Source organism: Melanaphis sacchari, unplaced genomic scaffold, assembly GCF_002803265.2.
Source record: "Melanaphis sacchari strain LSU unplaced genomic scaffold, SCAv2.0 Contig20_pilon_pilon, whole genome shotgun sequence".
Lineage (NCBI taxonomy): Eukaryota > Metazoa > Arthropoda > Insecta > Hemiptera > Aphididae > Melanaphis > Melanaphis sacchari.
In genome coordinates this window covers 6952498-6974928 of record NW_020271042.1, presented here as the reverse complement: position 1 = coordinate 6974928, position 22431 = coordinate 6952498, and the positions used below count along the sequence as shown (strand labels likewise).

The window sequence follows — 22431 nt, the reverse complement described above, 5'->3', positions numbered from 1 at the left end:
TAATTACCAACAGATATTATAATATGACTGATAAAAATAACTGTAAAATATACTAGCTCATCGACGTACTTCGTCAAAAATAACATTATAAAAATATACTATGGATATTGACGGATGTGTGGCATAATAATATAATACTCGCAACAAATTGGGTACCTACATTTTTACCTACTAATAAAATATTATATATTATTATAACCTCTTTACGCCGCAGCCAGGTATCGCCGCCAACACCGGACGCACAACAAACGGTTGCCATGTACACATACCACGGTATAATATATTAGTGGGATTGCGATCAACCGAGGACAGCTGGTCTAGGTCAAACACAACGTATTTTTTTTTCCACCGCGTCACCATATTGTTGTAAAATCGTTATTTTACACGGCGCTAGTCAATTTCGTCCGAAATGGCTCGGAGGACCGTCGAAAATTTCAACGGGTTCGTGGCGGCAGCGGTGAGACTCGAATAAACGCGTCACTGCCATCGTTCGTATGATATTAATTTCAAACGGCAATATTCTGTTTCAGGCCCGTCCGCCGCCGAAGAAATCCACCGCAAAACCAACTGCGCCAAGCCGAGCCAAGCCCGTGACAACGGTGGCCGGAAAAAAGAACTTACCGGCGCCCGCTGTGAGGACTACCGGCGTGGCGTCGCTTGCGCCGCCGACCAGGAACAGTCAGTATTGCTAAACGACACAGTTGGTACCAGTGGCGCGGTGAACTTGAAACTTTTCATACGCTATGGTCGAAAATGCCATAGACAATACACCAACTCACCTACCCAAAACCTAATTAACGCGTTGACTGTCATATTTTTTACAACTTATCGGAGCAAACACTAAAATATTAGTTAATATTAAATGTTTTTTTTTCCGTCGGTCGTCATCCATCCACTCACCAGCCATAAGAGAACACTAAAAGGCAGTCGACTCATGATTATGGCTTCGCCGCGCCACTGTTGCCGTCTTTCATCAGTCCAAATATGATAATATCATATTATATATATTACTTACATTGATCACACGCCCGTCATCGATTTTATTATTATTTAATGATGGTTGGCGGCGAGAGGGTTGGGCAAAAGTTATATTATAGCATAATATCTACCAGTGCTTTGCATTATCGCTGAAATTATTTTCACGAACATTTTATTGCAGTGCAAATTATATAAGTGGTTTGAATCATTTGTCAGAGGTCACAATATTTGTATTAAATCCACGTTCGTAAAAATATCCAATGTACGAGTGCTTCTGTGCAGATAAAAAACTTAAAAAAAACGTACTTAAGTGTGTTTTTATATATAAACTATGCTTTAGTATTGATTATATCTTATTATTATTATTATTATTACTGCTATGTATATTATTATTAATAAACAAGCGGAAAGCACTTGAACTAAAAACTATATTTAGATACGAATTTTTTTTAAGAGTTTTATAATTAATAATTCAGCTACAATTGTACCTTTTAATGAATTATAAAAAATAAAAATAAATAGTCTTAGCATTAAATTACATTTAATGATTTCAGTGTTTGTGCCGTCTTTGATAATAATATGCGTTATATAAAGTTACGACTTTTATACAATTTAAATTTAAATTAAAGTAAGGAAGAAAGGTTGGTAAATAAAGGATTGAAAAGAAAAACAAAGAAACATTACAATAACGTAAAACAAAAAACGTTTATGAACGAAAATAATTTTAATCTTTGGACAATAAATATATTCAAACTACTTTTTGGATTTATTCTGGTTACCAATTTCTTTAAATATAGTTTTTATTAAAAATAATAAAAAAAAACTAATTATTTATTATAGTTCGTGTTTAAAATTATAAATATTAAAAACTAAAAACTTAATACTATATGAATTATTTTAGAATATTAAACATTTTATTATACTCATAAAATTAAGTAGGAATTCCAAATAAAGATGATCACGTACTTGTGTATTTTATAAATATACTAACTACCTATTACTAAAGTAATATTATAAATTTTATAATTTAGATCGATAATATATTTCATAAATTATAATTCCATTTTCAGACACAATGTTGGCATAATGATATATGCCATTAGATATACATTTTTATGATATAAATATGTTATTATTATCAAACAATATATCTTAACATTTAACTCTTTATTCGTTTAAATTTTTATACTTTCAATTATTTCTATGTTTGAATAGCATTTATTTTTATTATATACTTTGATATTTTAATATATTACTACAATCAGTTTTTTAAAGACATACTTTTTATAAAAGCCAGGATCCCAAAATATTTTTCGATCAGCATACTATAATATTTATTTTATTGTACATTTTATCATTATCTCGATACTGTAACTAAAAATCTTTATATATTTTAGAAGGTAATTAAACTATACGGCTGTTATTCGTATATTTTTACAAAATTCCAGTCTAATATTTAGTGCTGTACCATAACTAATACATTTATCATTTAATTTGTCAGTTAAATACGTACACGCACCAAATGCATATTATATAATATATTTTGTACCCCCTGCTAGTTTTGGGCCATTTTAATAATTGATATATCTTACATAGAAAATTGTATTCCAATAAATTTGATAAGAATAAAAACGTGAATTGCTTGGTAAATTGAGTTTGACAAAATACGCTCCAGAAATCTAAACATAATTGTATCGGAACCTAAAATAATACGTTTATTTAAAGCTTGTAAAATTATTAATTACTAAATAATAGGTTTAATAGGTTACTTAATGTTTGTATTAATTATTAGTGGATAGTTTTTATAAGATATGGTTTTAGGTTACCAACTATCACATAGAAATTGTATATTTCTAAGTGTGGTTTTAGAAAATATTTTGTTGTCTATCTTGAATAAATTTGTTGTAATAATTTAAAGTTACGCACGTAATTATTCACATCATTGAATGAATAAAAACAATACATTGGTTGAAATAAAAAAAAAATGTTATGATCAGTAATGAGTAATGACAAGTAATCTGAACAAAATCTTTTGCATACTTTTAGATTTGTTTAATTCAATATTTTTCTGAACTAGGTTTATTTTTCTCTTTTTGCTCTTATATGTTTATATTCATAATAATTACAATTTAATATTGATTTTATTTTCATTGGTTTAAGTTTTTATTGTATTGTATCTTATCTTATTTTATTTATTTTTTTGTTACTTAATAATTGTAAACAGAGCCATAATTCTTGCGTGGATCGTTTGAACAAACACAAGACACCATTTTGTATTGGCTTTTATTGTTGCTTAATAACAATTTTCACTTTTGTTGACTAACCATATGTTACTTAAATAATAAACATTATAAATTATTATTTTTCAGGACTTGCAAACGTTATAATAACGTTATGATTTTAACGTTATATTTGACGAAAAACCATTGAGATTTGTAACGTAATTATAACGGAAAAAGATTAACATAAATAGTTAAATAACACAAAACAAAACATAACGCAAAACGTTAAATATAGTATATAATTAAATGAAATAATTAATTTCCAATTATTTAATAGCTATAATTTATAAAATATATTAAAAATTTTAATTCTAAATAACGATATACTCAAAATTTGTGTAACATTTTAATTGTAAATAACGTAAAACAATTTTTTTTTCAAATGCAAGCCCTGTTATTATTCAAACTTAGATATTAAACAGTAAAGCGTAAATTAAGATATAAGTTGCTTTAAAGCAATATCGATATTTATTCTCATTAAATGTAAGACATTTTTTTTAAAATATTATCTTATTTTTTATATTTACATTTTATATAATATTTATTGGATTTTTTTAATGTACAATAAGAATAATTAACTACATTGTACTATCCGACGAGTTTTAAACATTACTTTAAAATAAATTTCGAAAATTCATAATAAAAACTGTGTGTATCATAATACTATATAATATAAATTATAATTTATTCATATTCTTATTATGGTTTTTAAAATTATAGACATTATACATTATATTTAAAATATTCAAAAATATCACAAGAAGAATATATTATGAGGTACATTTTATTTGAAATATTTAGAAGATCAACATAACACCCACCCATTTGCGAAAGTGGAAAAACCGCAACGAAATGTTACTACGAAAAAACCTTCGATCGATGTTCAAAATAAACACGTAAAAGTTAATGTCAGCCAAAATGAAAATAAAATACACAAAGAAGAAAAAACAATTGTTGACAATAGTGTTACAGTTCAAAGCAATTCATCAGATGTATCGGATAACCAAGAATACGAAGATGATTTTGAAGTAAAAAAAAATACAAATAAAAACTATATTTTTAAGAAAAAAAACTATATTCAACAATATTTTTAGGATTATGAATCCGACTTTGAATCTGATACTTCGATCGATTCATTAATAGTTGGATCGACGTTGAAACCAACTGTGCTAAGTAAATCGATATCAAATGACACTGGAAGTCTTAAGTTTGCGCTGCCCATGAGTGTAGAAGAAAAATTAGAACCATTTTTGGATGAAAAGTTTGAAATCAACTCTTTAGAACAGACCATTGAAATGGGCTTAAACAACTTCATAACTGCTGGAAAAAGAAAGCAAGAACAAGAAGTACCTATAACTAATATATATACAACAATTAAAATTTCTTTAAATTTAAATTTGATGTAGGTAAAGAACAAAATTCAAACTAGGGGAAATATTTTGATGGGGATGATTAAGCTAGACATTGTTAGCTTTTCACTATTAGAATTACCAGCAATACCTTATGAACAATATATAAAAATGTATGGACGTTCCAACATGATGCAGGTAAAATTAATTTTTTTTTAGTATAGTGTATTATTTTTTTACTCCTTGAAAATAATCATAATATGATAATAAGATATATTTTTGAAAATAATTATTACAGTAACATAAATTGACGTGTTAAAATATTAAAATTACAATAATTTAATATTGTTAGGTACAAACACAAACTAACGATGAAAACGCAGAGAAGGAAGTACAAACTAATGAAAGTGAAGTAGTCGAAAAATGGACTCAACATCCTATTGTCTTGACTAATTCATTAGACTGTTCATCAATTGAATATTTGAGAGTAAATAAAAAAACAAAATATATAATGCACGTTATTTATAAATAAATAAGTTCTTAAAAATTTAAAATTTTTATAGAATTTGTAGCCAATTTTCGAGTTATGTTTAATACCATAAAGTTATTAATATATTATTAATACGTCTAGCTAATTTTCTAGGCTTTACCAATGGTTGACTATTTTTTTTATTGTTTTTAACGTAATGAAATTTTTTTTAATATGCTTCTAAATAAATAAATAAATAAATAAAAATAGATCATTAATCATTGACACTGAAATAAAAATACTGAAAATTTCAAATAAATTATATATAATATAGTAATATTAAATATTCAGTTTCTACAATAAAAGAAATAAAATTAAAAAATAATAAAACCATGTTTTTCCTGATTTATTTTTTTTCATTGTTGAAACTTTTTCAACGTAACATATGAGTTTTTACTCGTTGATTCATTAAATTAATTTTAATATATTTTTACGCTTTTATGTAATGTATAACAAAATCCACCTTAAAAATCGAGCAGATAGTGCCACGTGTACATGTTTATTTCATTGATCAATTTTCTTGACAGGATGTACTAAATTAGTTAACTTGATAATTGGACAGGATATTACAGAGATAAAACCGATGATGAAAATACCTATTTAAATCATTAATTTACATATACATATATACATATTACATTTTTTTTTTTTTTTTATAGTTAATTTATTCAAATAATTAGTTTTTGAAATATTTAAATATAGATATTCGAAGACTTTAAAGTATATTCAAATGTTTAAAAATGTCTGTACTACGGAATTAGTGTTCTGTATATTGGTACAAACTTCTGTTTCTCAAATTAAAATGCTCCTTTTTATTTTAAAATATTAAGTAAATACATTTTTGAAATATACCTATTTAGAAATTTAAATGAGAAGTTTTTCAGTTATTAAAATGTTTATGCTAAGTATAATAATTCTTAAAAAATTGGATTAAGTATTCATTAAACTTGTACTTTTTTCATGAATTATAAATATTGATGGACTAAAAATTACTAAAATTTCTTAAATTACCATAATTTCCATATCTTTCATACCTATTATTACAACCCTATTATCCTTAGTGCATAATGTTAAATAATTTAATTTATTTACTTATTTCAATTTTGATTATAGTACGACTAAGTAAATAGTTTCAGAAAAATTATCTATATAATTAATTGTACATAAGAGGAGGGAGAGTTATCATTTGAAAAACAGACTTGTGTAACTACACAAGATACTCCTTAAATATTACAAAAAAATCTCAACAATTTGAATACTTTTTTTCCCTGATTAACCAACAGCAGAAAGAGATTTGTTTGAATAATACTACTTATCTGCTGCCATCGTTTATTGGTGAATAAAATGTATAAATAAACACTATATATAATATACAAATACATAATACAAATAAATAGTAACATCTTAGACCAACCTGTGTTGCCGTTCTACTGTTTGCCTGAAGAGTGCTCAGTCGTTGGTCTTACAGTCTTTTAGTATATTTAAAAATTTAAAAAATCTGATTTTGAATAACTGCGTGCCTAATTAAAGCAAAAAAAAAAAGGAAGAACATTTTTGATGAATCGTTCTGTCAATAGTTGTTTATTATGTACTACATTTATTTACATTTAACCAGTATTGTCTCTTGTATGTTGGAAATATAAATATATAAAATTACTTAAGATAAATGCATCATAATATTATATTGTTGCGTATCAATATACTTTTATATTTCAAAAAATATTTACATATAGAATAATGTAATATGTATGTATTATTTTTATAGATGTTTGTATTAGTATTGTGGTTTTAGATTTTATTTTTATGGGAAGACATTCGTAACAAATTGAAATACGTTGGTTCCTTGACTATGGTATATTTATCAAAAATATTTGGAATAGATAATAATAATAAGTAATATATTATGTATAACTTTTTGTATCGTTTGAATCGTTAATAGTTATCATATATTATTAAAACGAGATCGAATGACCGATTTTAAAATTGAAATAAAATCACATTTATTCATATCAAAAAGTTCAAAACTCTATCTATATTTATAGATATAAATAATAAATGTATTATCTAACACTTTTATATACTTAACTAAAATTATTTAAGAATAAATCAACCATCATAATTAGCATAAAAAAATATATACTATACCCATTAAATTATTATGAAATTCATAGGTATTTTTTTGGTTTTCCAATAATTATATTTAAATTTTTTCTTTAATAATACTAGACATAATTTTTATTTTATTATTCATAATAACTAATGCATTTTAATTTTTAATTTATCATTACAAAGTTAATTTTTATAATCTAGAAAAAACACGAGTGAAGAAATATAATTTAAAATAGAAAATAGATATTATGTAGAATCTTATTTTTTATTTAATATCGTTGCATTACTCTCCCATTTGTTCATGCTAGTTAATTATTTAGTACGTAAATTTGAAAAGTTATATATTATATACGTACATTATGGTACGTTATGTTATAGTACAGGATTTTGAAATGTTTAATCTCAATTATTTTTGTGATAGGCGAAATTAGGCGTCGGTGGTACTGGACCACCTGATGATCATCGTCGAATACGCATAACCATGGTAGATCCAGACAGAGTTGTTGAGGTCGCCCAAGTGATACTATTGATGTTGGAACAACAAGCAATGGATCGAACTGAACATAGACTAGTGACTAATGACTGTGACTTGAGCTTCAGCAACGGCCATCTAAGCCCAGCAATTTCCTCCTTGAAATTTCTTGAAAAACATTCAGTCACATCCATAGAGTTTTTAAAAGTCACGTCGATTGTTGAATCACTTGTTACAACGCACGAAGTAAATAATATATTCAATAAATTAGATTTTATTTCAAATAAATTTTTGCTGTAATCTTTTGGATTGTATATAATTTTAAAGTACCTTTAATTTAATTTTTAATATTTTTATTTTTATTAAAAAAAAAAAAAAAAAAAAACAAACAGACAGACAAATCGAATCTGTCAAAACAAATGAAATAATGAATAATGCAAATACTAAAAATCGAAAGTATTATTATACTGATATAATAAATGATATCAGTGTGATAGTGTTAACCTCAGTAGTAAGATACCGGTATTGATATTATAGCCAAATGATAAAGCAATTTTATGAATTATTATTATTGAGATGAAGTTTTAATAACGGCTCAAACAACCTAACAAGTCTTCCGTTTTTGATATATTGTTCTTGTAGAAAATTAATTTCAGATTATTGCAATTATGTTTAAATATTATTTACATTTTGATCGGAATATGTTTAATTTTAATTTTAAAATTAAAATTAATATAGTTGTATAATATTATTTTTCTATTCAGGTGATGAATTCGTTTAATAAATATTTTATATGTATCTGGAGTGTATCAATAACAGAACATCCCGAGTATATTCTCAAGTGTCCTAACCGTGTTACATCACTTTGCACTATTTTTAAGTCAACTATAGGATTTGTTACGGCTGCACACGTGGATGGGTAAAAATAAATAATATTTATGATTCGTTAAGTACCTAATATAGTTGTAACCTACACTTTAGTATTTTTGTATTTTTTAAATAATAACTAACAAATTACACTGTAAAATAATACTTTGAATAAAATATAAACAATTATGTATAAAATAAAGACAAATACTTAAGAAGTTTACAGTAAAATGTTTGAATATTTATATTTTATATTTATGAATATTGATTTTTATTGAAATCTAAATGTAAAAGTTAATTATCATCTGTTTAGAAGTAGTTCATTAAGAATAATATCTACGAAATAATAATATTAAATAGTATCAAGAGCAAAATAAATGAACTAAGAACTATGTGGCGCGATCTAGGTTTTAGCTGTTTAAACTCTAAACATTACAATAATTATTAATGTGTTCAATGTTTTTTAAATAATGTAGAATACTGGGTGACTTGAATAGTATACCAGTTATAATAATTAATACATTTAAAAAAAAAAAAAAAATTATTTTTATAAAATTCGTAATACGAACATTTTTATTATACAAATATAATAAAACCTAATGAGAATTAATTAGCAATGAATTTATGTAATGTGATAATTTGTAAATAATTATTGATTTGTTTTTATTAAATCTAAAAATTATAATATAATATCAATCGTTATATGAATTAATCATAATAATAAAAATTCAAAAATTAGTATAATTAAGTAACTAAATCTTTTGTTTTGAACTTTTTAATATTTTAAAATTATTAGTCATATTAGAATTACGTAGGTACTTTTAAAGACAACCGATGGTTTATGAAACGTTATAAATCAGTATTAAATATTTCTATACAATAATAATTGTATTTTGGGTACTATGACCATTATTGTAAATACAATTTAAAATATGCTATTATGAATGTTAAACTCGTCTTGTAAGTTGTAACACATTCTCGAAATTTTATAGCCACCCAAAACAGGAACTAACGTTTAGCAATCGTATAAACTTAACAGTCTGTAAAATAAAAAAGGGTGTATATTTATGTATTTTTCAATTAAACAGTTTTTAAATATTATAATTTATATAATTTTATACAATATTATTGGTTACATTATTCATCTATGATACAGTTTCATAGTTTATAATATATCAATGGTTTAAATTGCATATATTAATAAATATTGAATTAAATTACTTAGTTTCATTGTTATTATAATTATTGTTTTTATTACATATGTAAACTGTAAAAAGTTACATAATAAAAGTTAAAATTCATATTAAATACATATTATGTGAAATATTTCATTTATTAATATTTTATTAACCAAATTAACTACACAACTTAATGTACAATTACAACAATTGAATTTTGGTACTTGTAGGAGTATATGTGTGTGGGATTTAAGAGAAGCCAAATTACATCACCAAGAAATAGACGGTCTATCTTGTCCATTACGTTCACCGTCCTACAACACTGGTAAAATAAATTGTAGGCAAAATTATTGCCATATTTTTAAACACTGATTGAATTATTTTAGCATTATCGATTGAGCAAGGACATAGGTCGAAAATTGTTGGCTTAAACACGGTAACATATAAAAATGTAACAAACGAAGAATTACCAGACGAGGTTAGTATTTATAAATCAGTATTTACTATATTTACTATTGCTGCTTAATGCATAATTTTCATTAATGTAATATTTTAATTTTGTATAAATTCTTTATTTTTTAAGTCCTCTTACATTAAACTCAAAACAGACTAGTGTATTTTTTTACGGTTTACACTACTAGGTAACGTTAAAAAAAGAAATAAAATAATTTCCTCGTAGGTCTTGAATAACCGAATTTGAACATACAAACATATTAATTGATTCGCGTTTAAAGCTTTGTAGTTTGGACGAAGATTTTGTGTTGATCGTATGGACAGTAGTGGATAGTTGGACAGACGCTTCTGAAGTTTCAGAAAACAAATGTGCGGGCACTGCGCCTTGGAGTTCCGTGAGACTAGTAAAAATGCAAACTTTTAATGCTAATAAAAATGTTCCTAGGTAAGAAAAAAATTGTTTATATACTAAACGTAATGTCAATTTGTCTAACAATATGTATTAGCTAAACTCATCAACAATTTTAGATACTTGTTTAATGGTGTTACGGCAACCTGTTTATGCTTGAATAACAAGCAAGACGCTTTTATTGGTACTAATTGTGGACTGGTATTTCGATACAACTTAGGGGGACACAAAGTATGGCCACCGTATTTTACCTACGAGAATACAGGTAATTAAAAAATTATTTAAAAAATAACTATCTCAAAATAGTCATTTATATAGTGTTCCGATATTATTTTTTTTCTGTAATTGTAATATATTTCAATAACTTCCAATTCAGTCTTGTAGATCTTCAAATATTCATTACTAATTTATTTTGAATCAAACTATTAAATTATATCTATTTTTATTTTTTAAATACCAATGACTTAACTTTATAAAAGTGAATTTATTCTCATTTATCTTTTTATTATTGCTTAATACTTGTAAAAATAATTGCTTAATTAAGTGATAATTGATAAATTTATTATCCGTATTCCATGTCTTCTACAAAAAAGTTCTCTCTAATCAATGGATCAAATAGTTCATTATTCATTTTTATCTCAGAGTTAATCTCAATATTAAGATTAATTTTAATTATAATAAAATCTCAAGTATTGTTTATCTCTGTTATGGAACTACTAAAATTTAGTTTTGTGTATTTGAATATATTTATTTTTTTTTATCATTTTTAGTTTATTTAAATCATAAAACTAATTTTAGTCATTTTTTCAAGATCCAAATTAAAATTATTTCAACCATTTGTATCAAAAAAAAAAAAAAAACTATATGACTTTAATTAAACTTTTCCTAAATTGTATATGCATAGTGAAACTATTAAATTAAATATGTTCTCTCACACACACTATATATATATATGTATGGTAAAAAAAAAAAAATCAATAACTAAGACAACAATTATTTATAATTGTTTTAGCTGAACATTTTTCGGTTAACTCATTGGATATTTGCCCATTTGACTTCAATTTTTTTTTGGTAAGTATTTTTTGTTTCTTTTATTTACTTATTATATTTTATTTTTACATAACTGTTGACAATTCTTGATGAAATATGTCATTTAATTGAAAACCAACATTAAACTTAGTATTCAAAGTTAAAAAAAATATAGTTAAGATATCACCAAACTCGTTTCTTTGCAGATTGACATATTAATATAATAACATTTTTTAATGATTTCTAATGATATTATGAAACAATATAAACATATTTATACATGCTAATTTTTATATAAATAGAGTACAATGAAACAAAATGGAATAGAAATATATTATGATTAATTATGAAATAGATATAAAATTTAGCTACAAGGATACATTCAGGTATATCTAACTTTTCTCCTTACATACATTTATGACTAAAATATGTAAATACTGTATTTTAAAAAGTATAAAATAAATTTTTAAAAAAAAACTTGAAAAACAAAGTAAATTTATATTCAATTATTTTTTTTTTTTACTTTAAAGGTTAGTTAATACTTAATTCTATGTATTAGTATAAAAAAAAAACTAGGTAATAAAAGTAAGCTTAATGTATAATGTACTAGAACATTTTTTAAAATTATAACTAATTTAACAGTAAATTAATTAGTTATTTATATTGAAATAAACATTGTAAATTTAATATTATTATTAAACATTTTAAAATATGATAATTTTAAGGTAGTCTTAAACGTAAATGCATGATTGAAATCTGTATGATATTATCCTTAGTTAAAATGTTTTATATCTACCGTTATATTGCCGTTATAGATATTTATACCTAATAAAAATGTATAATTTGAGAGTTAACATTTTAAACAAACTACTGGTAAAAAAAAAGTGAACAATTGAGTTTATATCATCTCTAAGTACTCTTAATATATGCAAATCAGAATTAAATGTCATTAATCGATTATTTTTCTATGACCATAATATAACGAAGTACGTATATTGCCTATACGAGCCGCCGTGTAACATTCGTGTATTAAGACAAAAAATGTAATTAAAATACCGTGCCCACGACGAATAACAGATAAAGGCTTGTATTGTTATTAAATAAATTATGATTTCAAAGAACCTTTTTTTTTTTTTTTTTAGTTACACTTATAAATAATAAAACGTAAAATATGTGTTTTATATATTTTTAACACTTTCATAATTGATAATTTCAAGACTCTGTAGTTAAGAAAAAAATTTTATCATATAATTATCAGGATAATTTTTCTACAAAAATAATTCTAAAATACTATTTTGGTTAACTAGTTAACTTAGATTTTAAATTTATTTGATACTTCTTCGCAAACGTCTTAAACAAATAACACTTAAACGTTAAGTTCCTCTATATTATGATGAATTATTTAACAGTAGTTTAAGGTTATGTAAGATAGAAAAGTAAAAATAATACTTGGTTAATTTATTTAATACTCATATTGTACATTGTGCTGATTAGACGACTCGAAAATACAAATGGTTTCGGATAGTGGGCTAGGTGCTATTTTAATTACTATTTTAAAGTTTTAACAACTGTGGGTTATATAACAATAATATAACGATCATAAAATACTGGTCTATCAGCTAAGTCACATCAGGCATATCAACTTACGCGTAAAATCATAATAACTCGTTGAAAGGTCTCCGTACAATTATTTAAGTGGAACATACTATACCTGATGCTGTTTTATGCTTTTAATTTTTTTTTTTAAAAATACTATAATATCGTGATACATTATTATTATTATTGAATTAACAAAAATTTAAGAATTTCAATATTTTATGATTACGAATGTTTTGTATGTTAAACTAAATAATAATAATAAATATCATGAAAATCATTTTATACCAATCAATTTTATTTTTTTTTACGTAGCATAATTTGATTAAATATTATCAAAAAACACATATTAAATTAGTAGAATGTACGATAAAAATTGTTCAAACGATTACTGATATGAGAAAAAACGAACGTTTTTAAAGTTCTAAATGCTTCAAAATTATTTAACTCTTGTTAGTTTTAACTGATGTCTTATAACTTATTAAGAAGCATATGCGGTTTGAGTCAGGTTATCGAGTACACCAACATGTCTATTTAAACTGTATTAATCGAGCATACTCTAAGGCGTGCAACTGGATTTCTTATTAATAATTCACTAGAATGCTGACCCGAATATAAATTATCATTTGATAAGGACTTAAACTGTTTAAACGAATATGTAATAGTTCGTTGCGACTACGTAAATTGTAATTAAAATAAAATATATATATTCTATATAATGAATTAATGAAGTATATGTTAATCTTCCATTATGTTTAATTTACTTTATGACATTGAGTTATATTATCTAGACACAACCACGTGTTTGAATAATTTATTAATTTTAACATCACAATTCCAAAAATTTATAGTGTCTTTCATTTTTTATAGTTACTTAAAAATATATGTAAATTATGTTTGAACAATATTAATTATGAAACGATAATATTGTAGTTCACATTAGTATTATTTACGCTTTCAAATTTTTCAGTTTTGTGTGCACCTCGTAGAATTATAAAGTCTTACACAATTTTAATCAGAGATTATAATTTCATATCGTACTTAAAATTTCTATACTTGATATATTTGAAAGAAAAAATATTTTTACCTATCTAATATAATAAAGTAAATTGAACTTCTCTCGAAAAATATTCATTAAAACACGAAGTTAGCTGCAATATAAGTAGTAATACCTGCACCAAAACTTGTGTTTTACTAGCTATTTGCAAAACACGAAATGGTAGTAAATAATAATTAATTTTTTTTTTCGTAAAGATCACGGAAAACAGCTTAGTTGGTGGTTTAATAATTTTGTTTATTAATGCTTATAAAGTAACTAAAAAATATTATACAGACGACCTCATGCTGGCATACTCGTATTTAAGTTAAAAAACGGTATGGTGGTTTTAGTTTATATCACAATATATTAATAAATTGCGAGAATTTATAATCGTATATAACGCTTTAACAGCTATCGCAATTTTTTTTCTATATTTCATTGTCTAAAATTGTATTTGAATTTTTCGTTCGTATTTTACATACATTTAACCTGACTATACACACCCTTGCCAGAATAGCTTATCCAGTTTGGCGTTTTAATTGAAGTGCGTCGTAATAATATTTTCAATGTGCACAGTGCGGCCAGTTGACCATGCTTGTGTTTAATTAACTAATGGCATATCCTAACAAGAACGGACAATAAACTTGTATATTATACATACTTCTGCATGTTGACCTAATTATAAGTAGAAAGATAATAGTACCTATTGCAAACAAAAGGGCAATTGATTGCACATTTAAAGACTATTTTGTACACAAGAGACGATGTCACTATATTATAATTATTTTGTTTTCACGTGGTACATACATATGTATGTATATATATTTATATATATATGTATATAACATGGGTTATAGTACCGCTTTAATTTTGTTTAACTACCAAAAACGTGTTTTACAACTAAATTATGTAAATTCGACTTATGTTTATCAAATAAAAAAAAAAAAGGATAAATATATATTCTAAGTTCTAAAACAATTAGACTAACTTATATTAAATACAAATCTATATAATGTTTTAATTGTAAAGAATTAATTTGGGGAAAAATAAACTGAATTTTGTACTACCTTAATAAATATATTTAATGGAGTTGCATATAATTAAATACAGACCATTTGATTAATTGCTTGTAAAGAGATAAAACAAAGACGGGTGTGATACTGATTGTTTCATGTTTTTTTAGCGCGTATCGACTGACCTGTATTTTTAAAGAAAATTCTTGAATATTATTAAATAACGTGATAATATTAAAAGTATTATAGAATTGTTTAAATTGATAGTAACTGAATAATATTAAGCCACAATTAAATAATATAAAATAAATATAATTATTTAAATAATTATTTTTAAACGTTTTATGTGTAGATTATCTGTTATGTAGTTACCAGTCTGTATAAAATAATTTTAAGTAATAAAAATAATAAAAATGTAAGTAAAAATGATTTGATCCAAAAAATTATAATGCAAAATAAATATTTTTCAGCTATACAAATTAAACAATACTAACATGATAATATCTTCAATACAATTTAAATATATACAAATGTATTTTGTTTTAAGTTCTATGGTTCATAGTTACTCTCTTTTAGTTAGAGTTGCTTGTAATATTTTTAGAGCTGTCTGCATGTCAGATAGAAAATGCAAATCCTTTGCGATAGATTAACATAATGATTAGAATAATATAAACTATAAGTAACGACTTTTTCTCATCAATGCGACAAAATTAATCACATAAACATATGGTGTTTAATAATAATTATATACTTGAATAATAATTGTTCAAGAAATATTATTTTTTTAATTTTTTTTTTTTAATCAACCCAAATCGTCAACAGCACAATGAATAACAAACAATTAATAGGCTTTGAGACATCAAATGATATACTATCTACCAAATTTCCATTAAATGATTAATGTAGTTATTGATTTAAAGTAATAATTATTAATAGGAATAAAAATTAAGAAGACTATTCTTTATGAATAACATGAACAATGTACATTAATTAAAGACGTTGCGTCTTAGTATAATAAACAATTAAATAACAAAACAAATAACACAATAAATAAATTTTTTATTGAAGTCTAAAAATAAACCTGAAAAATAAATTTTAGTACTGACTTATATAAATATCTACAAAAAACGTTATTAGATAGTTTTATAATTATATTTAAATTTAAATTTAAAACAAAAATATTTAATACATACATGTTTGTATCAAATACGAAACAAATCACTAATTGTACATAATATCTTAGTATAAGTGTTACACTATGATGATAAAATAATATGAATAAAAATATTTATACTCATATGATTAATAATATTTACTTTTAAATTTAAATTTATTATTTATCTGTAAAAATAATAAATTTATAATTTTTTTTTTTTGTTTTGTTTTCTGTAAAAAAAATCAATTGTATTTCTTAGTTTAAAATTGAATTACTTATTTTCACAATATTGCTCAATATTATGATATGAAATCAATTTATAAGTTCCTAAGATAAATTTTAAATTTCTGTGTATTTCCTAATAAATATCATAGATGTATAGATTTATAATTGACAGTAAAAAAATAATAGTAAAACGTATTTCTGGTACCTTTGCATAATTTTGAGTTTATAGATAGCTGTGAAAATTCAAAAACTTTTATTGCATAATATACCGACAAGAATAACTAAAACGTCATATTTTATAATCAAAAAACAAATAAATTTAAAAAATTTATTATTATTTAATTGTAATAATTGTTATTATCTTGTGTTTCTTATAAATAAAAACCAAAAAAAATTGTAAATTAATCACACAGAATTAAGTATTAAATATATTAGGATTTTTTAAGATACTTTTTTAATATTGTTTCTTACGTTATAATTTTACTTACCATTTGGATATTAAAAGATATGAAGTTTAATTTAGAATTTTTCTAATATCTTAATCATTAAAAGCTAAATTGGTATGTTTAAATATTATGCGTATTAAATTGGTTTTTTCATTTATTTACTTCTATGGTCATGTAAAAAAATAATGAACTTGAAGCATTTCTTTACACTAATACAGGATACTTTTACAGGCCGCGTGTTCGAGCAACGAAGTTATGCTGTACAGTACTAATCGTAGAGAAGCTCTGAGACGGTTGATTGCATCGTCAAAGGATGGGCCGGGTATCCAAACGAGTATCCTAAAAGCTCGATGGTGTGTTGGATATCCTGGCATCATATTCGGATTAGATTCATTATCTAGGTGAATCCTTCTAGCCATATTATAGTTAATATATTTTCCTTCTTTTATCTGTGTTTTCACTAATCATGATATACCCGTTAATAGCGTACATATGTGGGACCTTTGTGACAATATCACCACACTCAAAATATCCGTACCGTTCCGAAGAAAGACTGTTACTGCCATTTCATTGACGTCAACATCAACAAATCAAAACACTTACTTGGTCAGTCTTAATGATTTTACACAGTAATATAATACAATATTACGATTATAATATCGCTACACATTTATAATATACATCGTATTGAGGTCTAAGACAAGATGAATCAATCACCGTTCATAAATCAAACAAAAATCATAAAATTGTTTGTGTTTATAACTAAGAATTAAAAATATTACACTATGTTTTCCTTCAAGTAGCTATAGTGAAAACTCGAAGCACCATTATAGGAAAAATTTTAAGTGCGATTGAATTTTAAATTTTTACGAAATAGCGTAACGATAACGATTTATCCTCAAACGATTTTAAATATTTGTTAATATTCAAAAAGTATAAGTCGTAGATACTTGAAATTTTACCAGTTATTTAGAATGGTATTTTCTTTACATGATTTAATTTTCAAAATATTTTGACTTTTTTTGAGCTATTTGTAGACAACTGAAATTTTCAATTTTTCTGAACATTTTTTTTTTTTTTGTAGTGTTTATAAATTGTTTTTGGCCAAATCAAAATACTTGAAAATTTAATACAAAGTTTCTTATAAGTTATTCTTATAGTGATCAAAAAATTTTAAGAATACATAGGCACAATTTTTTTTTATTAGCATTTGAAGTTCAAATATTGACACAAATTCGTCAAAACCATGAATATTTGCAAATTATTTTGTAGGTATAATTCATAAAAATTAATAATTAATTGATTAACCATGACTTTTGCAAATTCGTCCTAATTGAAAAATAAAATATTTGTTTCAAAATAGAATGTATGACAATATTTAAATATAATATATCCTAGACGAACAAATCATCTCCGTTCAGAATCGTTTTTCATATACAATGATACCTATTATTGCATTCAAATTTAACCTACCCTAGTCTGAGGTTCACCCCACCACGTAATGTACAGCAGAGCGATACCTACTTTCTCGTTTTTTTTTTATTTATTTCACATATTTGTGAATAAAAAAATCATAAAAAAAAATACTAAAAAGTTTTTCTTAGGCTGGTCATTAAACATTCTAAAACATCTAAAATAAATTTGACACATTTAATTTATAAATTTGAAATTATAGTTTTAAATATTTAAATATATAAATCATGATAATAGTTATTATTTCGTAGTTTAAAAAAATATTTTATTACTAAGATCTTGTAAATTTTCATTATTACGTTTATTGTGTTTAAATCCTATGCAATGTTAAAAACATTAGTACTTGTGTAAAGTTTTATTAATCAAATTATGAAGCTTTTTTAATTTGTATTCATACAATCACATTATTGTATAGTACATTATAAATATTGATTGATAAATATATCTTACAATAATATTTGATAATTATTTTGTATAATTTAATAAAATAAATAAATTCAATTTTACCAAAAAAAAAAGTTAAATATACTTCTAATAAAAAATGTAATTTATAATATTAACATTAAAAAAAATTATAAAATAGTTTTACGAAAAAAGACTGATACACATCTCTGCAAAAATCGTTTTTGAATGGAATGTGATTTATCATTGCATTCAAATAATGTGGCATACCCATTAAAATTTCTTATTCAACATAATGTGGTTAAGTCAATTGACTTCTCCAATTTGTTTTGATTTTATACTGTATTTTTAATTTTCAAACCTAACTCCTGAATTTAAACGCAATTTTTTTTCTTTATCTTAAAATTATTATAAATAAAAATGAACAGAACACAAAAAATTCAAGGATGTTTACATAATTTATTTTTTATATTTATTGTTTACTTATTATTACTAAAAATGTATTGTTCGTCGAAAAAAGTCACTCATACACTATATCCAAAATTGTTGATGTTTTTTAATACCAATTTTATTTTTATTTTGTTTTAAAAATATTACTCATTTGGTGTAAGAACTCAGAATTCACCAATAATACAATTAAACCACTTATTTAAATCATAGTTATACGTTGGTAAATAAAAACAATTTATGAAGATTAATCTAAAAAGTTATTAACATTCCAAGTTGTTACTTTAGTTAGTCTAATTTATTGAAAGATTTTCGAAAATACCTTCTTTAAGTCAATAAATAGCCACAACAATCAATGTTATTAAGAATTTTTCGTTTAACTAATACGATAATACAATAAAACTCTATTAAAATTATATTTACATAGATACTTTAACCCAAAATGCATACCAAATATTTCAACAATAAAACAACATTCGACACAAATTATAATTTTTCTCTCTTTTTTTTTTTTTAATGTTAAAATATAATTATTACAATTTAAATAAAGTGTGTATATTTATATTAAGACATGTACAGCTGTTGTGATTTATTTGCTCGACACATTAAATGTCGAAATTTCAAAATGTTTACCAAAAAAATAAAAATAATAAACGTTAGGTACTGTTTAATGTATTTACATTTCATTAGCTCAGAAATATTAAATGTACGATAATTATTACTTAATTCTCTAAAGGTAATATTTTTAAATGTTGACTGCTGTTGTTTTTAGGGATTGGCGTTTGTGGACGGCACAGTAGAATTGCACCAGCTGAAGTTGGACAAAAGAAACGAGACAGAAGATCGTTGCGACCAGCTCAATAGTTTTTTGGCCGGTCTATAGAAGTAGAACTTCTAACTTAACAAAAATAATGTGCCAATAACAGTGTTTTTAATGTAATAATATGTAATATATTTTTCTAGCTCTGATAACGTGTAATATAATAAAAAATAATATCGAGTACTTGTGCGGTACACAGTATTCTACGGAACAAAAATACCATCTTACATACATGTATGTACAACTACGTAATAATATTTAAATTTGTATTTTCCATGTGCATAGCTATAAACTTTTATGTAATTATATATACTATTGGTGTATTAAAGGTAAAAAAAAAAAATAAATATAATAATATAGTATTATCATAACAAATAATAAATCAAACACAATAGATTATATCATGTTAACCATTTACCGTAATAATTCCCATCCATTTTTAATAGCTTCATAATATATAATACGGTTCTAGTTGTCGATCAGTCTACTTAAAAGTTTTCGGAGGAAAAAAAAAATACTGAATCTCATTTCCCATTTTCTGCTATATCTTTCGCAATCTATTCAGTTATTGTTGCTCCCCGTTCAAGTTCTTGTAGTTTTCGTCAACCAACTTGCTCCACTGGTGCATATTATTCAATGCCCCTTCCTTCATTACGTTTAGTTTTGGATTCATTTGACCCAATGCCTGTAAAAAAAAAAAATCTAATTGTAAGACATGTTTTGTTTTTGCATCTAAAAAATGCATTAACCTGGTATAATGGCAGACATATGTCTGCGATCCATCTGATCTGCAACTGTGGAAGTTCGTGTTGCCTTTCTCTGTCCATCAGAGCTTGGGGCTGGATTTTCAACTCAAATCTTTCTTTATCGCCTTGCTCAATGAATTCATCTGTTACTAGTCTGGCGGCTCGCTTTTGCACGTGCCATTGCTTTGTAGACGCAGCTAAGTCCGACGACGTCATCAACATCGCCATCAACAAGTATCGCTGCGATTCTTCGTCCCAACTGTATTCTTTAGACTCGATTAATCGGAAGAACTTATTTCTCAGTCTGAAAAAAAATAAAAACAAATCTAATGTATGACGTAATATCGAAAAAGAATTATTTAAACATTAAAATATGAAACCAGTAAAGCATTGAGCCATTATTTCAATGAATTATGAGTTATGAAATCTTTAAAAAAAAACATTATACACGGTTTTGTAATAAAGACAATAATATACCATTAAATGTGTTTACATACAAGAATATTAAAACTTGAATATTACTTTTTCAAATAAACTATATTAAAAATATAAAACTCCATTTTATGAACATTTCAATTTTTTTTGGTTTCTGTATAATATTATTGATATTATTATTATTATTATTATTATAGTTTTTGTAGCGTTCGATGTATCAAAAACCTTTACATTCAAATATAATATGTGAGACAAAAACTAAAAAAGACGACGATATATTTTATCAATAATTAAATAATTTTAACAACATTAAAATATTAAATTATTAATAGAAATGTCTAAGTTTATATATAACCTTGTGGTAAATATTTGGTTCAATTATAAAATTATATTTAATGTGGATACTTCTTAATGCTATGTGTTTTTTTTTTTTATATATATAATAATTTTAATTTCTCAGGTTAGTGCTTAAAACTATCATGTTTACTCACTGGAAATACACAGACAAATCAGTGGCCAGTATACTATGTTTCAACACTTTCATCACAGTTGAAAAACTTTCCGCGGATAGACTTGAGAATATATTTAGATTCTAAAAAATAGATAAATATATAAAAAAATATTGCGTTAGAACATTTTACTTGACATATTATTTCAACTTACTTCGCTGCTGAGTATCATCACTGCGTGATTAAAATGATGGTGTTCCATTGTATTGGTAGTGCCATACAATAAAACCAATGCCGATCTGGCTCTAAAACACAATTACAATGAATTAAGAATAAATATTATTAATATTTTAATATTTTATCTTTTATAGTACAATTTTTAAGTTGTTTATTTTTTCATAAATTTTGTTGTTTTGTTGTTACATAAATATTCTAAATTTTTATATTTATATCTTTATTCTTAATAATTTCATATCTTTTTATTTATTTATTTATTTATTTATTTTTTTTTTTGTAGACCATATACACC

At 24.2% G+C, this 22431-nt stretch overlaps 2 protein-coding genes across 3 annotated transcripts in view; one reads left to right on the top strand and one right to left on the bottom strand.

The window, feature by feature from the left end:
• The first annotated feature begins 409 nt into the window (after positions 1–409).
• LOC112593589 (WD repeat-containing protein 60-like) lies at positions 410–20594 on the top strand. Its single transcript, XM_025338063.1, has 16 exons — positions 410–457; positions 531–678; positions 4062–4288; positions 4355–4606; positions 4667–4807; positions 4962–5096; positions 7669–7965; positions 8484–8638; positions 9995–10089; positions 10151–10242; positions 10499–10662; positions 10746–10891; positions 11639–11697; positions 17362–17531; positions 17616–17736; positions 20225–20594. Exons 1-16 carry the CDS (start codon positions 410–412, stop codon positions 20333–20335), a joined length of 2361 nt encoding a protein of 786 aa, XP_025193848.1. The 3' UTR covers positions 20336–20594.
• LOC112593588 (dual 3',5'-cyclic-AMP and -GMP phosphodiesterase 11A-like) overlaps positions 20595–22431 on the bottom strand; it is a 97844-nt gene continuing 96007 nt past the window's right edge. The window contains exons 14-17 of one of the 2 annotated variants that reach the window (XM_025338061.1): positions 22117–22207; positions 21945–22045; positions 21022–21322; positions 20595–20957 (exon numbers count right to left, since the gene is read on the bottom strand). In XM_025338061.1, the coding sequence (XP_025193846.1) occupies positions 20838–20957; positions 21022–21322; positions 21945–22045; positions 22117–22207 (613 nt within the window). In that variant the 3' untranslated portion in view covers positions 20595–20837. The remainder of the gene's footprint in view (positions 20958–21021; positions 21323–21944; positions 22046–22116; positions 22208–22431) is intronic. The other variant, XM_025338062.1, reaches the window with a different exon arrangement.

Bases quoted from the DNA above. Each gene is read 5' to 3' on its own strand.
- LOC112593589 (XM_025338063.1), top strand. From the start codon at position 410: ATGGCTCGGAGGACCGTCGAAAATTTCAACGGGTTCGTGGCGGCAGCG. The intron at 8,639-9,994 runs GTAAAAATAAAT...TGGTACTTGTAG, and splicing joins ACGGCTGCACACGTGGATGG to GAGTATATGTGTGTGGGATT. The intron at 17,532-17,615 runs GTGAATCCTTCT...ACCCGTTAATAG, and splicing joins GGATTAGATTCATTATCTAG to CGTACATATGTGGGACCTTT.